The 26,013-nt window shown below is 36.6% G+C and overlaps 1 protein-coding gene across 2 annotated transcripts in view; it reads left to right on the top strand.

Moving 5' to 3' along the window:
* SPATS2L (spermatogenesis associated serine rich 2 like) overlaps positions 1 to 23,541 on the top strand; it is a 334,205-nt gene extending 310,664 nt beyond the window's left edge. For both annotated transcript variants that reach the window (XM_074215357.1, XM_074215358.1), the window contains exons 8-12: positions 7,731 to 7,789; positions 15,383 to 15,492; positions 17,067 to 17,169; positions 21,000 to 21,217; positions 22,665 to 23,541. In XM_074215357.1, the coding sequence (XP_074071458.1) occupies positions 7,731 to 7,789; positions 15,383 to 15,492; positions 17,067 to 17,169; positions 21,000 to 21,217; positions 22,665 to 23,057 (883 nt within the window). In that variant the 3' untranslated portion in view covers positions 23,058 to 23,541. The remainder of the gene's footprint in view (positions 1 to 7,730; positions 7,790 to 15,382; positions 15,493 to 17,066; positions 17,170 to 20,999; positions 21,218 to 22,664) is intronic.
* Positions 23,542 to 26,013: the final 2,472 nt, after the last annotated feature.

The raw sequence follows: 26,013 nt of genomic DNA, 5'->3' as shown, positions 1-26,013 counted from the left end.
AATAAGGGGTGACTAGGTGGCACAGTGGATAAAGCACTGGCCCTGGAGTCAGGAGTACCTGAGTTCAAATTTGGCCTCAGACACTTAATAATTACCTAGCTGTGTGGCCTTAGGCAAGCCACTTAACCCCAATGCCTTGCAAAAACCTTTAAAAAAAAGGTAATAGTCCTCAGTCTTTCTTCAGACTCCACAATTCTTTCTCAAGATACAGATGGCATTCTCCGTCACAGATAACCCCAAATTGTGCCTGATTGTTGCCCTGTTGGTATGAGCAAGTCCATTAAGTTTGATCATCACTCCCATGTTGCTGATATGGTGTACAATGAAGAACTGACTATTCTAATGTGCAGGTAAATCATTGAAAGGTGCAGGAAGGTAGAATAGAAATTTAACAGTGTTATCTTAGAATAACAATGAAAAGTATTTTAAGAATATGTTGAGAAGGATCTGGGATCCAAGGAGCTGGGGAGAAGGACAAGGTTTCCCCATTCCATCTCCACACACTCTAAGAAATCTAAGATAAGTTCCTTGCAATTTAGGACAAAGACTCATCGGAGGAATGTGTAGTCAAAAAGTGTCTATCACAAACCTGGAATTACCGTTATCAGAGGTAATTATTGTCAGCACATATTCTAGCAAGAGTGAGATATCTTCAGTTTTCAGAAACCATTTTTATTAAAGAAAAATCTAGCCTAGGCAGAATCAGACCAATTGACTCCAATGATATGAACTAGAAGAGAGAACAAGAAATGGGGGTTGGCAAGGGAGTTGGCAGAAGGTAGCAAAAGAGGAAGGTCAGTTAAGCAAAAAGGAAGAAGAAAAACAGTACAAGGCACTAGTTCCCTAACTTTCACCCAAGCTTAGTATTGTGAGAGAAATGATTATTAATTACCAGTGATTTGGAGAAATTCAGAGTTCCCTCCCTTTTTTACTGAAGACTTCATTTCAGAACTCAAGTCTCTGAAGGTTGAATTGATTTTCTTAATTGTGGTCAGACCCCATCCAAGCTTTACAAGGATTCTAAGGTGGAGGGATTCTACTCAAGCAAGTTTGGGCTAGGGTAGATCCTTTGTTTACATTGCCTAAAGGTCTGAGTGTAGATATAATATGTCTCAGCCCCTCATTGGAGTGAACTCATTTCTCATTGTAGTATTCATTCTCTCATTAACTGTTAACCATTCAGAGTTGATTGCCACCCACACCCACTTTTTCAAAAAGCTATAAGCTGTGAACCTGCCACTTTGAGGTTCTTTGACATATAAGAATGCTACCAACTGATTTATAAATAAAATGCTAATATTATCAATAAAATGATTAAATACTCTTAAACTATTTAAATGTCACAGCTTCATACATAGTCATATCCATATTCAGTCATATTCATAGCTGAAAGAGCTACAATCTACCTTTCAAAGTCTTTCCACTATCTCCCAGGAGATCCTTCCTCAATATTTCTCTTCCAAGATTTTCTAGAACCAACTGAATAAGCCTCTTGGCAGGTAGGCAGTATGATGTTCAGCGTTCTCAACCAAGTGGAGCAGTACCTCCCTTCAAACCTACAAGACAAAATGCCCCAGTCTTGGGTGGTAGCAAGCTTATCCTTTCATAAAAAGCCAATTAATGACGGAAACTTTTTCCTCAGCTTTTGTTCCCTGTGTAATTCCTAGTTGTTTAAATAGGGGAAGGTAAAAACCTTTATCCAATGATTAAGTAAGGTTTTTGAGGAATAGAGCAGTTACAGAAAGGCAGTCTGGGTCCTTTCCTTCAGGTGAAACTTGTATGGGGAAAGAACCCAGGCTCCACAAGAAGAGGCAATGCTTTGAGAGACTAGTGAAAAACAGGGAAGTTAAGTGTACTTGCTAGTGAAGAATAGTGGTGACACATCCACCATGATATTTTCTGAAATTTCAAGAAAAAAGGATGCCCCTTCTCAATCATACAACTGTCACAGCCTTATTAAAAGTCCTTTTTGCTATCTTTATAAAAGGAAGGAAATAAATTAAATTCAGGGACAATCCCTGGAACGGTAGCATCAGCACCCTAACAAGAAAGTTCTGGGCATTGTGGATGCATTGATCCATACCCCCAAAAAAGGGACCCAGATGCTAATACTTGGTATCCTGGACAAAGAAATTACAGGTTAGAGTTGGGCATGCAATGCCATAGGTTCTGCACATCCTGACACATTAGGTCATGCTGCATCTGTCCTCTAGAGAGAACTGTCAAGACAAAGAGTGGAGGTTGTAGGGGCAATGGCAGGAATTAGGGAGAGTCCCTCTCTGATTCCTAGTTCAGGGTAGCTCCCTAGTATGAAAACTAACCAGCCGCACACTGGTATACACTGGTTCACTTTTATACATTCACAGAAACCAAATACATTTATCAAAAGCTGTCAGAAATCAAAGCATCATTTCACTGTGTTTGCACAGCTCCTAATCTTAATGTGATAATAAGTAGCAAGACCCAAGGTAGAGGAAAATGCTTTTTCATTACCTCTGTTGTCTTCACTGATGGAAATGGAAAATTATTTATGCTGGGAACTCTAACTATACAGCTTCTCACTCATTTAAATGATTTATACCACTTGAGGGAGCCAGGAGGACTCAAAAACTGCATTTATATTCATTTGGATTCATTCTCTCCATGAAGTCCCACCCCCTTATTATCTCCCCCATTTTCTTATTCCACACAGTAACTGCAGGGAGGGAAATGTGCCTTCATTTTCTGGATGCTTCTCTCTGCTCATTCTCACCCCTTCTTTCTGTTTTCCCTCTGATTTCTGATATTATCTCGCCTTTCTGTTTCCACTTGGTAGGTGATGAGTTGAGGGAGGCTGGCACAAAAAAAGTCACTCTCAGCTGGAAGGTAGTGATGGAAAATTGCTCGGGACCAGACCATCTCTGTCAATTTGCCTCACTACAAACAGACTCCCTGAGGAAAACCCACCAGAGAGGGAAGGCGGCCCTGCTTCAGCTCTCGATGTAGTGTGCCTCTCTATTGTAAAACTCCCTTTTAAAGTCTTTTCTCTACACCCGAGCCCATAAGTGTATTGTGTCCTCCAGGCTGGTAACCTTTGTCAGCAGGGGATCATTCCTTATTTATGTTTTAGGAGAGCAATTTCAGGGGGTCCACCCAGTACACTATTACCATATTTTAAGGGTATCACAGTTATGCCTTATATATGTGTATGTGTGTGTGCTTGCACGTGCGCACACACACACACATGTGCACACACACACACACACACACACACACACACACACTCTATGTGCAGGTTTTAAGTAAAGGCCTTCATCAGAATAAGTCGATTTTGTTTCCACCGAGCTGTCTTTCTGATATCAGCCATATAGTCGAACCATCACTGCTCTGGAGGCAGAGAACCTGGGTTCCAATACCACTTAGGATGCTTGCCACTTATGTTACCCCAGGCAAGTCATTTGATGTCCTTGGATCACAGTTCCCACATCTTGAAATGAGTGGGTTGGACTGGATACCTCTAATGTACCTTTCTGCTCCAGATCTATTATTTTATGTGACCTAGGATTGCATGTGCTCTGAGAGACCCTTCTAGCTCTGTCCATTTTTTCTTATTTTTACTATTCTATAAGAAAGAATTCAGAGAATAGAAATATTTTTATAAAATGATCCTTTACCACAGTGATTAACTATATAATAAGACACAAAGGAGCTGCCATTGCATTCCTTTTCTCCTTAGGTCTTATTGCTTTGGTAATAAAAGATTTTTTTATGGCACCAAAATAAAACTTTACTGCCCAAGCAGTTTAGATAAAATTAGAAGATATATGTTTAGGATGGAGAAACAGTAGTCATAAGTAAGGTCAGTATCTGAGTCCTGTGGGATTTGTTTATTAGCATATGTGTTATTGGATATTCCCTAATTCTGGTGCTCTTCAGATTCCTCTAATTATGATGTGGGTAGTAATTTTGAATGGCCAGGGGAAAAGTTACCTGGCTAGATGGTATAGTAGATAGAGCACCAGCCCTGGAATCAGGAGGACCTGAGTTTGAATTTGGCCTCAACCACTTGATACTAGCTGTATGACCTTGGGCAAGTCACATAACCCTGACTGCCTCACATCCAGGGCCATCTCCAGTTGTTCTGATTTATGTCAGGCCACTGGCCCCAGATTCTCTATTGTAAAACTCCCCTTTAAAGTCTTTTCTCTACACCCAAGCCCATAAGTGTGTTGTGTCCTCTAGGCTGATAACCTTTGACTTAGCACAGCATCCCTTTACTCAAGTCCAATACATATGTATGACATAGCCTTCTTGATATCATGATCCTCTTTGAGAATAAAGGATAAAAACATTATCATCACTTGGAAAAGTCAATTTTTACTTCTTTCAAATGTGTAGAAGATAAAATATTAAGTCAAGGAAAATTCAGTGTTTAGTATTATGGATGATTAAATGAGGGAAAAGAACAAATCCTAAGAAATTTTTACTACCTAGATTAAAAAACTGAATCAGTTTCCTATTTTGATCTTGAGCCCTTTTGCTCAAGATTGGTGTATATTTAGCATTATTGAACTCAACAGACATTTGAATCATAAGTTAATGCTTCAGATGATTGAGAATGCCTGGATTTTTACATTATTATAACTTTTATAGCCAACCTGTATGGTATACTGGCCTAGAAACAATTTCCATCATTTCTACCCATAGGAAAATGAATCTCATACTGTCTTTTACTGCCATGTGGTAGTGGGGGGATAAAGCATTACAGGGTACCGGAGGCACAAGAGAGTAGGGGTAGCTCACATATAGTTCATGAAAGATGTGACAAACAGTCCTAGGGCTTTAGTTAACAAGTTGCAATAACATTTCTGGCTAAAAGATTTAAGAGAATCAGATATCAGAATTCATGTACCTCTTAAAGAAAGGCTGTATTTTGACAGTATGAAATCTTGAAAGGTAGCTGGAAGAGGCAGAGATTTAGGAGACAGAGAGCTGGCTTTCAGATTCAGACAGTTTATGTGACACACTAGCTAGAACACTGGGCCAGAATTCAAATTTGGACCTTGACACTTACTAGCTGTGTGATCTTGAACAAGTCAACTTAACTTGTTTGCCTCAGTTTCCCCTCAACTCTAAAAAAGGACTAACAACACATCTCAGAGTTGTTGTAAAGATAAAATGAGATTCTTAAAAAGCATTTAACTGTAGGTTCAATGAAAATCATTTTGTCACAGTGGGGAGGAGGGAAAGGTGTAGGGAAGACGGGGCAAGGAGACAAATTAAAAAACTGTTGTAATAATGTAAGAGGTGACTGCAACTTGAACTAAGGTGGTAGTCTTGGGAATAGAGAGAAGGGTCAGGGGAGTAATGTTAGGTAAGTAGAAATAGCGAGATTAGGCAGTTGATTCTGTTTGTGAGATGAGAATGTTTAAGGAGTCAAGGATAATGCTGAGATTATAAATTTAGAGGACCAGAAGAATAAGGGATCACCGGTAACCTTGGAGAGATTTGGAGTCAAGTGATGTAGTCAGAAGCCAAGATTTCAAAGGATTAAAGAAATAAGTAGGTGGTGAGGAAACGGTGTGAGTGGGTGTGGGGGAGTGAGAATACTTGTGTAATTGGACAATATGCTGCCCAGATAGCAAAATCCACTGACAGCTTTCAGTTCTATATTGCTAATGAAACTCTTCAGTCTCACGCTATAAGGTTTCTTTGCTATAGGCTCTGGGGCTTATCAGTTCATGACACTCTACTGACTCAGCAAAATCATGCCTTCTTACCCCTGAGCTTTGAAAACATAGTTATCTATAAATACAGCTCTTGGACTGCAAAAAACTTTTAAAGCTGTTCAAGGTCTGATGAATTTTCCAGAGAACTGGAAAAGTGCAATTTAGCACCAAGTTCCATGTCTCTATTTGCTTCCTCAAGTGTGCACAAAACAGATCAACACTTCCCTACCCAAAGGCATCTTGTACTTTATTGGTGACAAGCTGTGGGTCACACAAGTCATTATCTACTCTAACATGACTTGCAATACTAACCAGAGACCCCACGTGGGTGGGGTCTTAGGCTTGGAGTCAAACACCAATAAACAACATTTTTTAAGCATGATGTATAAAGAGTTGTCTTGATATTAGAAATAAAGACAAAAATGAAAGCGTTCTTGCCCTCTCAGAGCTTACATTATATCAAAAAAAAGACCTAAATTTAAAACATGCCCTGATAACCTCCTAACTGTATAACCATGGACAAATCATTCCTCCCTCATTCTCAGTTTCCTCATTTGTAAAGTGAAAATAATAAAATGTGTTGTACCTACCTCACAGGCTAGATGTGATACTACAACAGGAAACTGTTTCTAAAGTACTTTACAAACTTTAAAATGTTGTATAAAATTCAAGTTACTAAGGTCTTAGGAAATAACTCTGGAACTGGAAGTGAACTCAAAAGGCTTCTAGTTCAACTCATTCATTTTACAGATAAGGAAATGGAGGCTCAGAAAGGCTAAATGACTTCCTAAGATCCATCAGGCAGTAAGTGATAGAGCTTAGATTTGATGCCAAACCAGCACTCTTGCCACTGTGCTTTTATTGTCATCATCATCATCGTCATCATCATCAAATGAATAAATGAATGAATAACTAGATATCCTTAGGTTATATGTGAATGTCTCAAGGCAACCAAGTATATCTAAAATGGCTTTTGCTGATTTTATCTGGTGGTTTCTTGTAAGCCCAATTAACTTGGTGTTGACATGTTGACATTGTTCTCAGTAGTTTTCTTTTGGTCATACAGGTCATTATCTAATCCACCATGTTTGTACATTCAGCCTTGTTATATTTCTGAGTAACTGATGACATCCTGTAGATGTTTTGCGGGGTATATATAACTGGCTTTTTAGCAGCTATCTAGGAGAATTCATCACAATACACATTGATTATGGGACTTCTTGTTGGAAACAGCCTCCAAAATACCATTCCCAAGTCACTTGCTGCAAAACTGTTACAGATGTCTTCATTCTCCAAGTGGTTCGTATTTAGTTATCCCTATCAATCAGTTTTCATTCTCAGTGATTCCCAACCAACATTTGTGATACCCCATGGAGAGACCAATTACTTCAATGAGCTCTGCAAAATTCTCAAGAGAAAATTAATTTCAATTGACTTTAATTTTAAAAGTAAATAGGCCACATAGCACTTATCTCAGGGAAATGATATATCACCAAATCAGACCAGAGGAAGTTGCAAGTTGAAGAAGGATGAAGATTCACTAAGTGATTTAGATGCTCTGAAAGCCAGATATTAAGGTATCAGTTGTAGTTTTAGTAAAAACCATATTTTCTCTGGGAGCAATAATTCCGGTGCTACATCTTTGCATCCTCAGCCCATGACACACAATTTTGTAAGTATAATATATGATCAATAAATACTGGTTGAATTAAATTCTGTTAGAAATGATAAAATGATCATTTAGAACTTAGCTTCTTTCATATGAGCAAATAAAATAATCATTTGATAATCTAACTAGCATTTATAGTAAATTTTTGTTAATCTTTCATTTTCTTTTAGAAGTAATTTTTTTTCACTCATTGTTCACCACACTGTCTCCCCCAGAGGTACATAAACTCCTTGAAGGCATGGAATATTACCTTTTTGATCAAGTACAATGCCTGGTAGTAGTAGATGATTTAAAATATTTAGTGAATTGAATTTCCGTTAATCTTTTGTTAATGATTTATCCTTTTCTTTCAGCATCATTGACAAAGAAGTTTCATTAATGGCAGAAATGGATAAAGTTAAAGAAGAAGCAAGTAAGTGATGGATGAGTGCCTAATGTGGACAGTTGACTTAGGAATGTAGGTGGGGAATTCTCAGATTGAATTACAGTGGGTCTTCTTATTCCAAACTCCCACAAAGAGCTTTGGGTGGCAGGTCATAGCTCCCTGAGAAAGTGTCAGTAGAATTTAAATGTTTTTCAGATCCGAACATTCAGCAGTTCTGATGACAGTCCATAGCTTGTGGGCCAGTGTAGGTGGTATGTTAACTTAGTTTCACAGCCTCTGTAGTTATGGCATGGTTGCATTTTCATGGAACATCATATTTCTTCAGCAAAAGTGGATGAGCACGCTTTTTGAAACTCTCAGCTTTGGCTTGTTTTCCTCTGTTTCATAACCTTTCAGGGAAAAAAGTGGTAACAGTGCATTTTACTGTATATAGTCTCTGGCCATGCTTTCTCATCACAGTGCTAGAGCAATATCACATCATTTTCTCACAGGAAAAAAAAGCCCTCAGATTCTATTCTGACCTTCTTCTCTCCCACATGTAATCACATCAGAAGCCAAAAAGTATTGATGTTTGAAAGATTTCTGAAGAGAATTTCCTAGAATGGTTTGGGACTATGAACACAGTTCATTCCCACATAATTGAAGCAGTTATATCAACCGAATCTATCCTCCATGCGTATAACAGAACATCAAATTGATCTTTCCCTTATTCTGAATTCCTACACCACTCCTGTATACAGTGTGAACAGACAATATCTTGAAATTGCCCAGATATTATCTTCAGATTGTTCTTCAGATGTTTTGTGCATCTTGTTTCCTCAACTTCTTGAAGAAAGAGATAGTATCTTCCTGCACAGCACTTCACAGTGCGTTGAACACATTTGCAAATAAGTAAAAGGTTTGAGATTTCATCAGAGTGTAGAAATACTGATGTGGAAATTCCATCATGACCCATGTATAATTTCCTTGATCACAGGACCATCAAATTAAAGATAGAAGGAATCAGGAGTCCATCTCACCCCCCCCCATGAGGAAACTGAAATAGATCCAAAGAAATTAAGTCACTTGGCTAAGATCACATAGGTAGTAATTGTGAGATGAGGTGAGATGTGAACCCACATCTGTAGACCCACAATACTTTGCTTTATACCATATTGGCACTCTTAGGGAGCTGTCTGGGAAATATAGAGAAGAGATTTGTTATACAGTAAATAAATGTAAAAAAAATTACATAGTAAATAAATGAACCCACATTTTGTTGTCCCCAAGCTAAACACTTTATCCACTATACCATTATGATTCTACATAGTGATCATTCTTTGTAGTTCTTTTTTGGAGTTGAAACTGCTCATTTTATCCCATGAAAACTCTACTGCCAATGCCAATAAGTAGTTTGTTGCCTTAAAATGTTGTCTGGGGCATAGAGAGCTTAAATGACTTGTCCTTGGTCATTTAAGTAGTGTGTATCATTAGCAGGGCTTTGACTGAGTTCCTGACTTTAAAACTCATTCAAAATATGCTACACCAGACTGAAGCACTTAGTAAATGAAATTAATTTGCTTCCCATGGAATATCCCAGGACCTGGCATGGTTGAACACACCAAAATGATTGCAAACTTAAGTATTTCCATGATTGTTGTTTCAGTTCTGTGATTTACTTCCAAGAAGATGTCAAACAAAGCTTTATTATTTTGGTAGATAGCTTTCATGAGTTACCAAGGCAAAATAACAGCAATAATAGTAATAAGTAGAAGCATTAATGGCCAACCTTTTGATGAAGCTTGGTCCTTAGCCAAGAGATATTCTGTTTGTCTTTGGACTCATATTCAAAGTCTTTCTATCTCAGAACCTATTAGAACTTGTACTGCACTGACATTTTTTTAAGAACCTAGGATTATACTGACCTCCATGGCTCAATTAGACACCAGAACAGGATTTTAATGAAGAATTATAAACTGAATAAATAAATTATAATGTCAAAACCCATGTCTGAGGACAATATGATAGATGAGAAACTTACTATACTCCCTCTGTCAGAGATTCTAAAGGCACAAAATGCCTGGATATACTTTGAAGAGACCTCTCAGTTCCCTTGGCTTGTGAAAACCTGGAAAAATCTACTTGATGCCTACCATTCAGTATATTGAGAATGACTCCCCTCTTAACAAGTATATAGTTCACAGTATTATAGAGGATGTTACTTGAAAGCAGTATTGCTTCAATTATAGTTGTATCATCAGTCCCTTGTGCATGGTAGGTACTTAATCAATATTTGTTGGTTTTGTGATTGATATAGGGAAAAAAGTTATAGTATAAAAGGAAAGAACAAAATAGAAACCCTTGATTAAATAACCTTTAGAACCAAAGAGTTCCAGTGCAAATACCCAGGCACTTATAATCCAAATATGAAGGTCTTTTTGATATTCTCCTTCTATCCTTTTGGCATTCCTTGATTTTGACCGTTTGCAGAGAAAAAAAATGATTTCTTCTCCTCCTTCTTTCTCCTCCCCCCTCCCTCTCCTCTCCCTCCTCCTTCTCTTCCTCTTCCTTCTTTCCTCTTCTTTTTCTTCTCATTTCTCTCTCTCTCTCTCTCTCTCTCTCTCTCTCTCTCTCTCTCTCACCCTTTCTCCTTTTTTTCACTGTCTTTCTTTCTTCACCTTTTCTTTTCTCATTTCTTTACTTTTGTTCTTATCAATTCCACATAATAGCTGCTCCTTTCCTCATAGTTGTCCATCTGAATACCCTGCATTTTTTTTTTATACTTTGCAGCATTGAGGAACCTTTCAGTTAAATCTGCAAAGATTAGGGTACTACACTATTCCTAGTTATGTAACCTGATACTCAGGTCACCTTCAGTCATGGTAGGAGGGGATGGTCTACCAGTTATTGGAGGATTAGGTTCCCTAAGTTAACTTATTATACTCCTATTCCGTTGGTCCAGAAAACATAAACAAAAATTGCTTAAAGTTTAAGTTATGACTCATGTCTATTATTAAGTCATCTCATTCACATCAAAGTCTTCATGACTCCATTTGGGATTTTCTTAGCATAGATACTAGAGTGGTTTGCCATTTCCTTCTCCAGCTCATTTGATAGATGAGGAAAGTGAGGCAGAGTTAAGCGATTTTCCCAGGGTTAGTATCTGAATGTCTGAGGACCACATTTGAACTCAGGTCTTCCTAATTCCACACCTGGCACTCTATCCATTATAACACCTAGCTGCCCATCTCCCAAGTTAGTAAGGATAAAGTATATCAGAGAAAAGGGGTAGAACTCAACTCTCTCTCTAGTATTACTGGTAAAATAGAGATCTAATTTGAGTTCATCTTTATAATGATTTCTGAATCAATATGGTTCATCTTATAAACAATGAACATTATTGTATACTATATACAATATTAGACCAATATTAGACACTAGTGATACAAAAGACAATCAGAATTAGTCTTCAAGGAGTGTACATTATCAGAGAAAACAAGACAGCCACATAATTATATACAGAGTTAATTTCAAGAACAGAGGTGGGGGAGACACTGTTTTGGGTTTTGTTTTGTTTTGTTTTGTTTTGTTAGGATTTTTTGCAAGGCAAATGGTGTTAAGTAACTTGCCCAAGGCCACACAGCTAGGTAATTATTAAGTGTTTGAGGCCCGATTTGAACCCAGGTACTCCTGACTCCAGCTTTATCCACTGAGCCACCTAGCCACTCTGGGGGAGACACTGTTGAGGAGATAAGAAAAGGTTGTTGTTGTTTTTTTTTGTAGAAAATGGTACTTGAGCTTAACTTTGATGTTTTAACTAGGGATTTTAAGAAGTTGGAATGAAGGTGGCACAATGAAAAACACAGATCTGAGAACAGCAAGAACTAGATTTACATTCCAGTTCTGAAATCAACTAGTTATGTCCCTTGGACAAATAATTTAACTTTTCTGGGCCTCAGTTTTCTCATCTATCATCAAGTTGAATTTAAGGGATCCCACCTCATGAATTCTATGATTCCATTATTCCAGTGTATTCCCAAAATGATAAAGGATTTTTTTATACATATAACAGAGAAAATACATTTCTGCAGTCTAGATATTTTTTAAAATATTGATAATAATGTAATATCAATATGTCAAATCCTGAACACAGTGATTTATAAGGTTTTTCATTCAATAATTCTTCCCTTTCATATTTCTAGGGATAAAAATGATAGTTTCAAAACTTCCTTTTAATTCTGTTTATCCAAATGAACCTCAGGTTCAGTGCTGATTGAAGCCTTTGAGGTGATAATATTGGCCCTCAAAAAAAGTACTGCATTAGATTTGAAATTTTAAGGTTTTTTTTATAATGAATGCCTTTGAAATGTTAATGTAGAATACATGTAAAAATGCTTCCAAAGGTTTGCTGATGCACATGTCTTCATTTTCATGCACATTTACATTAACTAAGCACAAGAGGAATTGACTGGTGGTTCTGCACCTGCAATCTTATTTTGGGGCCCATTCAGATCCTTTGGATGAAGTCTTTGATTTTTCACTGCTATTGATGGGAATGCTTACTGTATAAAAGATCAATGATTTCTAATTGTCAATTGCTCAAAAAATTACATATAAAGAAAAGTCAGAGACATTACTATAGTTGCCTTGGGAACTAATAATTCTTGAATTAAGAATACTTCGTGACCCACTGGGCCTCAGTTTCTTCAACTAGAAAGTAAGGGAAAGATGTGCTTTCCATTTTAAACTTTTTATGGTTTTATAATTCCAGCTATTTATCTATTTCCATCTTGAATATTCAGCATCATCTCTTTCCTAGATGACAGTGCCAAAAAGAGAATCCATCATTAATCTTATTACTTATCTACTTCACTTTTAAATTTCTTCAACAACTTCTATTTGCTAATAATGCTTTCTGGATCACTGGACCTCTTCATTTTTTAATTGAATTGGCAAGAAAATTTTAGGTCCAAGACACTTATTTTCATTTTCAAATTTTAAATTTTTATTAATAGCTTTTGTTTTGATATTATATTATATTATCTTCATTTATGAACATATCTCTTCTGGCCACAACACAGTGAGTTATCAACAAAAAAGAGAAAGGGAGAAGGAATGGAGGAGAGAAAAGCATTTCAGCAAAATTTACTAATACCATTGACCAGTTTTGACAGTCTATACAATTTATTTTCACTTCTACAAAGTCCTCCATAGTCCTTCACCTTCACAAGAGAAAGAAAACTTCATTTTCTCATTTTTCCCCTCAGTCTTTATACTTAGACTGCATTCAGTTTTTCATCGTCTTGTAGATTTAGAGCTGAAGAGAAATTAGAAGTCATTTAGTCCAAACCTTTCATTCCATAGACCACAAGAAACTGATCCAAGGAAATGAAATGACTTGTCCAAGGGGACAGACCTAGTAAACAGGAGACAGGATTTGAACCCAAGTCCTTTGACTTGTTGCTTTTCTTTCCACTTTCATAGTTGTAGTATATGTAGATAATTGTTTTGCTCTGATTATATCAGTTCATATTTTTCCCTATGGTTCTCTCCCATGTTTCGAATGCATTCTCTCTCATGATTCATTAATAATACATATCATTTTTATACCAACTTTTGGGCACTTATTTTTTCTCTAGTTCTGTTATACCATAAAAGTGTTGCTATGAGTACATACATACACACATACATATATATATGTATATATTTATATACACAAATATATGTGTATTATATACACACACACCCATACACACTTATAAACCTTTCTTTCCATTTAGATTCCCTTTGAGGTATATGTTTAGCCATTGCTTTGACCTCTGAATGAAAGGAATTTGAACATTTTAGAAATTTTTTTTGACATAATTCCAAATTGCTTTCTAGAATCACTGGTCTCAGTCACTTTCAAGTGATCACTTTGTGAAAGGAATCTGCTACTTTCCCCCAATTTCATCTAGGTAATAAATCACCCAAAACATCATCCTGTCCCACATCTTTTCATATCAGGCTCTGCCACTGCCACTCCCACCACCACTCCCACCACCACCCACTAAACAAAGAGAAAAAGCCAAAAAAAAAATTGACTATTTTATCAGGTTCCTACATATTCTGAGAGGCTTTACAGCATAGATCAATCTTTCCTGGGAAATATGCCTTGGTAAATCAGGGGGAGGGGGGGTAAGTAATCAAAAAGGAATTATAGTAGCCTGACATGCGACTGAGCTACGTGATTTATGGTTTGATTATTTTATTAATATCACAACATCGCTATCACTGTTAAATTTTATGAAAAGATATGTCTGTCACAGTTTAATGACTTGGTATATGGGTTTTGTAGGACATTTTAGCTCCTGATTCATTCTTTACTTTGTTTCATTTAGGTGTTTAAATGCCTGTTTTTGATATTTTGTATGTTAAGTATTCTCACAATCAGAAATCATGTTGTTTGGCACTGTGGATGTGGAAATGTGCTGTGAATCTAACCTAAGAAAGCAAGAATTTAAAATCAATGGCCTTACACTCATTCACATTTTGATATCCTTTTTTCTTTTTTAATAGCAAACAGTGTTTGCCTAATTGAAATGGGGGTAGTAATTATAGAATTTAAATGAGATTTAAGAGTTTGTTAAAGATATCATTGTAAATGCAGTCTTACTGTGTGTTTTTATTCATTGTTTTACGGGCTCTAATGTATTTTAGGAACTGTCACAAAATCACATGAAATGCCTGTGGGCTACTAGGTCTATTTGGATCTGGAATTTAGCTGACAGATGTATGAAAATATAGAAGCTAAGAACTCCCTAGTGTCTTCTCCACATGTGCAGATGCTGAAGAATACTCTTCTTGGACCATTCCAGTTCAAGTTGGCATTGACTTACTCTTACAAATGTGCCTTTGGGGACATTTACAATACAGACATGAAATGTTTAGATTTGGAACTTGACTTTTTTTGTAAAATGGAAGCATATCATCGGAGCAGAGGCATCTGGGGACCTTTTACCCCCTCTAAAAATATTTAGTGACAAGTCAAATATGGGGCTATGACTCAAATGGCAATTAGGTGCCCTAAGTGAATCTGAATAGATGAAATATAGAATATATTTGTCAATAAATTCTATTTCATGTTTTATTTAATAACTAGAATGAATACCAGATAATTTCTAGATATTTTTCAGAATAAAGAACAAAACATTGTTCCTTCACAATGGATTCCCATATTCAGGTTTGCATAGAATTTAAAGTTAGTTTTAGATAGCTTGTAATTTTTCAGTCTCTATTTTAAGATACTTGTTTCTTTTAGCATTTCCCCCATTTGAAATTTGAGAATTTAGATGGGATTATATTAAGTACTTTTTTGAATTTTTAACAAAAAAATTGAAAAAAAAGAGGTAAAAGGGTTGGGAGGAAGATTAATTGAGAGGAGGAAGAGTTTATTGGTGGGATTAAAATACAGGAAAAGGGGGATTAGATAGCAATCAATAACAAGTTTACACTAGAAGCCAATTTTAGTGACCAGATCAGAAAAACAGCATAGCTGCTTTTTCAAAAGTCAATATAAAAACTGAAAATTGATTCTAAAAATATGACCTTCAATATGTTTAAATTTCTGTCCTTAATATATTATTCTTTCTTCCTTGACAGTGGAAATTCTGACTGCTCGTCAGAAAAAAGCCGAAGAATTAAAGAGACTTACTGATCTATCCAGTCAGATGGCCGAGGCACAGCTGGCTGAACTCCGGGCAGAAATTAAGGTGAGTTTTGAAATATCAAAGCCCACCACAAATTTGGTTTGTATGGTGAGACAGTGTGACCCAAGTGAACGGGGGGACTAATATATTGTCTACAATCACTACTCTGCTCTTCTACTAAGCAAATACTCTGGTTTTCAATGAAATAAAATTATTTTTGCCTTAAAAAATATATCAAAGCCTGAATGCTGAGCCCAAGATAAGATCACCATTATTGTTTTTGCATGCTTATAGTGTTTGTCCTCTAAGGATCTGACATAATTTGTGAAGTTCTCTTTCAGGAAGGTTAAAATGGAGATTAGGGTAGGGTAAAGGTAACACTGTTTAAGAAGTTGTGATAAGATTTATTATAAGAGAAGAACTGAACTTTTCTGTATATTTATTGAAAATAGGCCCAGAAGCTAGGGGAGGGTGTGTGTGTGTGTGTGTGTGTGTGTGTGTGTGTGTGTGTGTGTGTTTGTGTGTTATTGTGGAAGGAGAATAGAGACAGACACAGAGAAAACTATGATATTGAGAATTTTTAAATTCAAGTGGTTGTAATAGAGCAAGGTTGGGTGTGGAAGCTCTCTTCCTACAAACTTTTATGAATACATTACCCAGCCCCATGTCCAGAATACTTTCTTGAAATAAGGAAACAATCTAGATAACATCCTGGAGTCAAAGGAACTGAATTCAGATCTCAGACCTAAGTCCAAATCCCAGCTCTGCCTTGGTGACTTTGACCAAATCATCTAATTTAGGTAGGTCTTAATTTTGTCATCTTTACAATGAGGGGACTGGATCAAATGAGCTGAGATCTCTTCTAGTTCTAAATCTGTGAGCCTCCTCTCAATCTCACCCCCACACATATTGTCCTCCTCTCCACCCCCCCAAAAAAAAAATCTCCAGCAGAGTCTCCTGTGGATTTCACTCTATAGAGTGACTGAAGGAGTAGAGGATTGGAATAGTTCCAAGCAGGACAGAGGAGTGACCATCTTCAGAAGTCATCTCTGCTCAGTTTAACATGAGCCTAGTTTGAGAGGAGGTTCTAGAAAGAATGTAAAGGTCCAGTTTTATTCCTCTTCTTTGGGTGGGTATGAATAGGGGGTACAGGACCTATTGATATGAAGCCATTTGAGGGACATCAGGAAGAGAACATAGCCAAAAATATATCACCTAGGTTTTGTAAAAGTTCTTGAAAGTCATCTGTTATGGGATTCCTCCCACTGAGTGCAGAGAGCTTGGAGAACTTCCAGAAGTCCTAATTAAAATGCAGGTCCTCCTGGAATGAGGATCCATCCTACCATGGTAAGGATCAGTTGTCCTAGCTGAGGCTAGAGTGTCATAAAATGCCAGTCAAGGATCGAGTCAGAAAGAGACCCGGAGGTATCAGGAATGAGGTTGGGGCTGGGGGGAAGCATGTGGAACCAAGCCAGGAAAAATTGAAACATGTGTCTCCAGGGCCCTTTATTACAACTGGGTTAGATTGTGATTCATCATTGATGACTTTCCTATTCTTGTACTCAGAGACACTGAAGGATATTTCCACTAACATTGTTTTTATCTTAATGTTCCTGTTTAATCGTCCTTCTCTTAAGCACTTTGTCAGTGAACGCAAATATGATGAAGAGCTAGGAAGATCTGCCAGGTTCTCCTGTGACATCGAACAGCTGAAGACCCAAATCGTGCTCTGTGGAGAAAGTAAGTCTTGCATACTAAATGAGTTCTGTGAACATACTTTGGGATTTTCGGCTCTCAGTTAACACCCACTGTCCTCCTCTCACCAACTCCAGATCATAGGTCAGTCTTTTAATCATCCTCTTAACAAAGAAGATTAAATTGTACTTGTATGTATATGATTGTATATGTGCCAGTGGGAGGGAGCCTTTTAATCCAAATCATCCCTTAACTGGAACCAATTTAACAGCACAACCCTGTTTGGACTCAAACATCCCTAATATAGAGAGTATTTTATGATAAAGTAAAAATTACAAGGAAAAAAGTGAGCAGCTACTGGATTTTATCATGTATGTACAGAATAAACTGATTTGAAATCAGCATAATGGGGGGGGGGTGTTTGCAAGGATTAAGTGACTTGCCCAAGGTCACTTATCTGGGTAATTATTAAGTGTCTGAGTGCACATTTGAACTCAGGTCCTCCTGACTCCAGGGCTGGTACTCCATCCACTGCGCCACCTAGCTGCCCCCAAATCAGCATAATTTTGAAGGAAATAAGGGATCAGTTTTAAGATGTTTCAAAAAGAAGTTTGTAAAAGAAAGGATAGAAAAAAATTATGGACTATTGCCCCAAACAAGGTGACTAAAAAGACATGTGCAATTACTGAATTATGTCTATTTTCTCACTTATGTAAAATTTTTATAAGATTGATTTACAGTCATATTGATGAAGATATGAGTAGGGGAAATAGTATATTTTGATTTCTAACTACACAATATGTCTTCAGAGTCACCTAATTGATACATATAAAAAAATCAAGATCCCAATGAATTTATTATTTGTTGATTTTATATCTATTCACTAGAGTACACAATTCAACTCTACTTTTCCAAGGTGTCTCCCATGCATATATTACATGCCTTCAAGATTTCTTGATATAATAACACACATAACTATTCAACAATCCTGTTTCTCAATATCAAGTGAACCATAAGACAGGTCAAAGATGTGTGTAGTTAACAAGGGGTATATCCTTCACAAACACCAAATAGAAAGGGGATTCTCTATAATTGGTAAGGTCCTTCAGATGGATATTTATAAATTACATTTTGCTGACTTCATCAAACTCTATAATAGTTATTGAGATTTTCCCAGAAATACTCAGCAGGACTCAGCCTAACAAACTGCAAAGGAGAAATTAAGAGGATAAAAACTACTCATTTCCCAGATCATGGAAAGCAGTTAGATAGGCAGTCCAGTGAGTTAATCCATTTGTAAAAATCTTGAATAGATACTGAAAATGGATAATGAGTTGAACCCAGATCTGAATAAGATGGAGAGGTAGATAGATTGCACTTTTGAAATTGAATATTGCTTTGAGGATACCAGGCTGTGTGTACACACACACACACACACACACACACACACACGCGCGCGCGCATGCGTGCACGCACACGCACGCACACTCTTTTAAACACATTTACCTGATGAATATTAAATGGTTACCAAAAATGGTAGCTGATGCAGCAGACAACAGAGAACAAAGTATGATCAGTTTATTTATATTTATATATATTTATATATATGTATATATAGTTTATATATATAGTTTACCAACAATGATTTGTATACTTGAAATGGCATAAACGATTTCTTTCCCAAAATAAAACGTATAATCAAGAGATGGTGATATAATAATGTAGCAGGGGTGAGGGTGAACAGAGGGACACTTGGAGTACTGCACGCCTACTCAAGAAATATGTACACACACACACACACACGTGTGTGTATGTGTGTGTGTGTGTGTGTGTGTGTGTGTGTGTGTGTGTATGAATTACCTAGCTTTAAAAAAAACAAATTTTGACAATTTATGTATTTGGTTTTCTTTAATCTTATGTATTTTACATTTTTATATTTAAAATCATTTTTTCTAAATAGGAGTCCAGAGGCCTCACCAGCTTACCAAAGGGGTCCTTGATACCCCATTCCAGAGGAGCATAATGGTGGATAATAGGCTAATGTAGACATAAAACACATGGAATGAGACTGACTGCATGGATGGGTTGTGATCCGCACTGGTGGAGTAAATACACTGATTATGAGTTCAAAGATCCCCTAAGTTATTTTATCAGTGAGACCTATAGAGAATGCTTGGTTCAAGATCCGATAGCGAGCAGAAATGTCAGAGTTTTAACTCAGGATCCCCAAATTCTAGTATGCAATTGGGGAGCTTCTATAATTAAAGATAGTAGACAAGCTAACCAAAGTGTGCATTTTGTGATGTACTTTTTCTTAAAGAACAGAAAGCTAAACTACTCTTCTGATTTAAAACAGCTGTGGTTCTACACTAAACATGTTGCTCAAAGTATAAGACGTTCTAATAAATCTGATAATAACCAGTTATGATGTAAAGTTCCAGCTGCTGTACAGTATGTCCAGTTCTACTCTTATCAGTAGATCAGGTCAAATTCAGCCTACAGCTAAGAGGTCCACAAATAGTTCAAAGACTTCATTTAACATAATTAGCTCGTTTTGACCTTCCTTGAAACTTAACGTGACCTAACAGTCAAACTTCATACACTGAGGCTTTTTTTTCCATTTCAACCCACTCTCCAGGCAAAGAGGGAATGAACAATATAGTGGATCAGAGATGGAAGAAGAAAAGAGGGAAATTAGATGGTCTGGTTTTCCATCTAGTAAATTTGCAGCTGGATAACTGAGCACTGACTGTGCCATTGTCTTCTTTTATTTATAATCTCTAAATTTCTTAATAGAAAGAAAATTCCCACCCTCCATGCTTTCTGGTTTTTTTCCCCCTGTAAAAAAAAGAGCAAAGCTTGACTATTTGTCATAGTCTCCACCCGGTGATATTGTTTCTGGACAGAACAAAGTTGATATTCAGTGACTGTGTGTCTTCAGCCTTCTGACTCTGAAGATGATTCACTGCTCTGCCCAAGGCATCATCTTCACTCCACTGCCATCTAGTGGGGAGAAACGTGCCCTTGCCAGTGCATGAGAGTAACATCCTCAGACCAAATGAGAGAGAAAGCTAGGTATTAGCAGTTCTCACATTTTTTTATGACAGGGACTGCTAAGAAATGCAGGTTTTAAAAGGAAGCATAGAAAAGTAATCAACATGGAATGCAATGACTACCATGACTTGCATGTTTTGTTATGGTTGTTTCCAGTCCCCAGGATTGAATCCTAACTGGTGATTTACCAACCCCATGGGAAAGTCCTAGAACACACCATTTCACATTGAAATCAAAAGGATGAGCTTTCTTCTAAAAATGAAAGCAATATCTGGTATTTTAAGGTCCAGGATGGTTAATAAAAAAAGCCCAAGTGAATTCTGAGTTATAAAGTATTGCTTTTTTGTTTTTTTGCTCTTTCCTAAGACCTATAGGAAAAGTCAAGCATCATTTGTCAGAAGTTACATTTTAGAAAAAAACAACAGGAACTATAAATATTAACTATCTAGCATCCCAAACAGTCTACAGCTTAGTTTCTATATTTAAGTGATCTTTAGAATCACCAGTGATTACTAGAAAGCAGCTTTTTTGAAGGGTGTGGTACATGAAAAAAAGTAATTTTTCTTTAATCAAGTGCCAGATAACACAGCCATAGTAAAAAAAAAAACTTGGGAAATAATGGTCATTATTTAGCATTTAGAAGTGGAAAGAGTGCTGAAGGTTGAGAATTAATTCTTAACAGGTCCCATTTTCCACCAACTGACAACTTCCTCATCTACAAAATAGGCAAGGAAAATATATAATTGACTGGTGAGTTACTGAGATATGAATGGCAATTTCACACCCTCTTAACACCAATGTTATTTGTTGTCATTTTTCAGTTTCACATCCAAAAAACAATTACTCCTCAAGAACCCCTTGTAGCTCACTGCTGCCTGTGGTGAATGTACACACCACAACACCTGGAAAACAGAACACCTATAACCGAAAACCACCAAGTCATAAGACTTCTGACAACAAAGCAGCTATCAATAAAATGCCAAGTAATCCTCCAAACACCAATGAAACCTCTCCACAAGTCATACCAGCTACCAAACAGGTGAGGCAAATATAGTCATGTGATTCTTGTTGTTTTTCAGTCCCCTTTGACTCTTTGTGATCCCATTTGAGGTTTTCTTGGCAAAGATGCTGTAGTGGTTTGCCATTTCCTTCTTCAGCTCATTTTACACATAAAGGAACTGAGGCAAATAGGGTTGTGACTTACCCAGTGTCACATGTCTGAAATCACATTTGAACTCGGGGCTCCCTGACTCCATGCCTTCCTATCTAATCACTGTACCACCTAGTTTCCCTGTCAAAGTCATATGGGCCTGCAAGCTTCTAGTCTGATCAGTTATTTGTCTAATATCCAGTGGACTGTCTCATTTGTTTCTAGTGGTAGGATAAACTATAAGACACTAAATTCTAGAAGCCCCTTTCTCCTTAACTTACCCTACTAGTGATATGACCAATTCCCCTTATTCCTTGAAGCCTACTCCATGAAGCAGTTTGGTAGCATGGATATTTTCTAGGATTTCCTATTTTGAGACGATCTGACTTCATAAGTGTTTTGACTTTTGGGGGTGGTGAAGAAAGAGTCTCTGCATAGATTTGGGGAAGAAACTCCTAGCAAAGCATCCATTCAAATATATTTTAATTAAGTTCCTAGTTACCACCATTATTCAATGTCTAATAACTTTTTTTCTTAAATAAGAAAGGCTTGAGCAAATGTAGGATGGGGTTGGAACTGAGCCATAGACACCTTATTTTATTTGATTGATCTGAACCCATTTATGTCTAGTTTCTAGATTGTGAACCATACTCATTTTTCCTTTCATTGGATGTAGAATTTAAGGAGGATGCACTGTTCTTGACTTGTTCATCATATAAGCAAAAGGTCACCTCCCCATTCCTATCCAACACAACACAGAAGCCTTAAACACAAGTTCCAAGCAGTTGACTTTCCTACTGCTTCTCGAAGTGTCCTTGAGATATAATTTCATATAATAATAAGTCTAATTTAATATTAAGTTCAGTAAAAAAGAAAAAAAAGCATTGCTTCCTGTTATCTTTAAGAATGCTTCTTAGAACTTCATAATACTGAATCTTTTATATCTGCCAAATTGACATTGACTTTTATGAGCCTTGTCTTACAGAAATCATATTATCAACACTGAAAACAGTTCCTTTTTTTCCTTATATTTCTTCACAAGTTTTAACCCAGAATATTGACCTGGAACATTTCATTTATGCATTTTGAAGGATATAGATCTTTATCAGAATCTGTCTGATTTGTGCTTTAAGTATAGTTCAACAGCTAAAAGTTTTATTCTTTGAGATCCAAGATTTTTTAAGCTGTCATATTCTTTAGGGGAAAAAATAACATATGTGTTGACTTAGAGATGTCATGACTAATGATATTCATGGTTTGGGTTTTTTCCCTGTAGATCTTTAAGCTAACACAAAGCCAAAGCTATCTAACAGTTATCTGTTTTCCTTCTTGTTAGAATGGTCCTAGCCAGAGACGAAGATTTAATCCACAATATCATAACAACAGGCAGAATGGGGCTGCCAAAGCACAAGGCAACATTAATGAAGCAGATTATCCCATAAAGGGCAACCCGAGACACGATCATAGAAGACAACAGCACAATAGCTTCCGGCCGAAAAATAAGGGCATCACCAAAAACCAAGAGCCACCCGTGGCAACCAAGGCCCCTGAGAACCTGGCCCATTCAGAAAAGGCTAGGCGAAAGCAGCATGCTGTTGACCCCCCTGCAGCCAGGCCTTTCCGTGGGAGTGTTGCTAGGGTTTCTCAGTGTAATCTCTGTCCCACAAGGATAGAGGTGTCAGCAGATGCTGCCGTTCTCTCTGTGCCAGCAGTGACTTTGGTAGCCTAAATGGTCATTCCTAAGAAAAAGCAGCTTTCACCCAGTTTTGGTTCCCTGCACAAGGTGCTGATCTAATTGCTGCCAAGAGAGTTGATCAGAGTATGCAAATCTTATATTGTCAAGACACCTTCTCTTGATAATTTGTACCCATTCTAATAATCAGCTATAGCTTGCTTCATACCTTTCATGGCTTTGCTTGATGCGTTGAAGCTTCTTTTCATCAAAACATTGCAGCATTTTAGCCAAGCAGTATTTACTCATTCATTAGGTGAATCAAGATGTAAACTAAAGATCAAATGCCCAGTAGCAACTTTATTATGTCGTAGCAGTTGTATCCGTCTGTTGGTTGTTTTTAGAGAAGTTAATGTTGCAAGACAAATCCTGAAGATCAGGCAAAAGTGATCTAAGATATGCGCTTTTGTAGAATTTAACATCTGGTGTTTTCTGAAAAAGTATATTACATATATTGCTTTATTAAAATTGCTACATTTGACATTTGTTTGAGTCTTTTGTGAATAGATATTAATAGGTCAAGCTTCATTTTTACTGGACGCACTATATATTATGCTCTGCTGACAAACCATTAATAATTTGAATCACCACACAAAGTTATATATAACATCACTTTAGGAAGAATATATTTATTTTCTGCAAAGTAAGCAATTCTTTCTTGTATACCAAGGCAACTCACACATCTGTTATCTTGGCTACCCTACCAGGTGTGGGGAGGAGGTAGCTGATCAGCTGATCTAAACTCAGTAATCATAGTCCTACCAAACTGATGGTTAGACCTTCCCTTCATCATTCCCCAGTTCTGATTTCTGGACTGTTGGTGATTCTGCTTCAGTCAGGCTTCATGGCCTATCTAGAGGACTTTCTGGTCAACCTCTTTTCACAACCTCTAGCTTTTAGCTCATGATATTCCACAAATATTTTGGCTTCCTGAGTTCATCAGCTCTCTTCACAGAAGCATGCTGCATGGCATCAGTATCTTTACAAAGTACAAATGGATGTTTGTTCTGTCTGTAGTTTTTACAAGTTTCTAGGGCACTCATACATTTAAAAAGAATTCAAAATGTCAAATCTCACTCAAGGAATGAAAAATTGTTTATTCAAACAAGCAAACAAAATAGCCACACTCGGTATCTTCCCATATTAAATTGCAGTCTTTCAAGTCATAATCTTTGAAAGATTAAGTTCATATAAGCTAGAAGTATATTGCACAAATCTGCCTACAATTCTAAAGAATGGGACTCTAGCCTTTGAAATTTTGCAGCATAAAATTTTCAGCCTTGAAGATATATCAAGAAATCTTGTAGGATCAAGGGAAAAATTGGACTTACCAGGTTGTAATATATACCAGTGTTATCTGTCAAAAGGCTGCATACCTTTCCCCTATAGTTCATTAGATTAACAACAAAAACTGGCTCATAATCTAGCAATAAAGTCCATATATACATACATACACATGAACGTATATATATATATTGGCATGGATATAGGCAGCAATGTATTCGAATGTTGTCTGCTAATATCCTAAGCACCCACTGTCCTACTGTATTCTACAGTTTCTTAGATTAAGAGCAAAAACTAATTCATAACACCAATAAAGTAAATATATGTGTGTAGATATATACATAAATATATGTATATATACAAATATACATATAAATATATGTGGGTATACATATATACAAACACATAAGAGAGATTAAAAATAGCAAAATTGATTACATTTACTCTAAGATATGATTTTTAATCCTTGTAAACATTTGCTAATTGACTTTACAATTTAATGCAAAAGTTATTTTATTAAAATACATCCTCAATATGATTTCTCTCTCATCACACTCAATTTGAATCAATGTACAACATGGAAACAAAGTAAAGACTGATAGATTGCTTTCCATGGGGGGGTTGGGGGAGGGAAGTAAGATTGGAAGGAAAATTGTAAAACTCATAATACCTTTAATAAAAATAAATTAAAATAAATCCTCAAGTGGATTCAACTAGTAACAATCATTTGATATGACCCTGGGAGCCTCTGCCACCCTGATACTTTAGCTAATTTAACCCACAGTGACCCATCCAAGGATTGCCTAATTTTAATTTTTCTCTAATTTGCAAATATTTAAAATTCCTTTTTAAATCTATGAAGATATAATTTAAAAATACATATTAAATACGAACTGTAAGTTGACTTGGGCTACTATCTTGGGCATTGAAGAAGAAGAATCAGTTAGATTGCTGGTCTTGAGGATGGAAAGCCTCAATGCAAATCCTGATTCTGACACTAGTAGTGACCATGGACAAGTCATTTAACATCTTTCAGCCTCGGTTTCTTAATATGTAAAATGGTTATATTGAAGAGTTGTACAGATCAAATAATGCATTTGTAGAACGTTTTGCAAACTTTTAAACAGTTTATAAATGCTATTACTATTAAAGCATTTTAAAGTTTACATAGAGCTTCAGATATTTTTTACATATTGTACATATATTATTTCACTTCATCCTCATAACAAGTCTGGAATGTGCTTTATTTTCCTCATTTTACAGATGTGGAAACTGAGGCAGGCAGGTTAAATGACTTATTCAGGGACAGTTGATTAATAATTATATGAGGCAGGCTTAATACTCAGGTCATCCTGATTCCAAGTCTAACAACTAAACACTGAACTACTCAGCTACCTAGATTTAAAATTTAGATGAGATGTGATCCTTGCTCTCATGGGACTTTTGGTCTAGAAGAATCAAATAACCAATACTAATTACTAAAACATGCAATATTATATAACAAGTGCATTTGAGAGTTACAAAACAAATTGTAGTATGAGTTCTGAAGCAGAGAATAAGGAAAAACAAATTGAAACCTTCAAAATATTAAGAGTATAATTCATCTAAACTCAACAGATTTTTTATTTTTATTTTTTTCTCCAAAGTTCCATCAGAGAATTTTGGGGGT

This window comes from Macrotis lagotis, chromosome 1, assembly GCF_037893015.1.
Source record: "Macrotis lagotis isolate mMagLag1 chromosome 1, bilby.v1.9.chrom.fasta, whole genome shotgun sequence".
NCBI lineage: Eukaryota > Metazoa > Chordata > Mammalia > Peramelemorphia > Peramelidae > Macrotis > Macrotis lagotis.
Note: the sequence above shows the minus strand (reverse complement) of the source record. Positions and strands in the feature narration are given on the sequence as shown.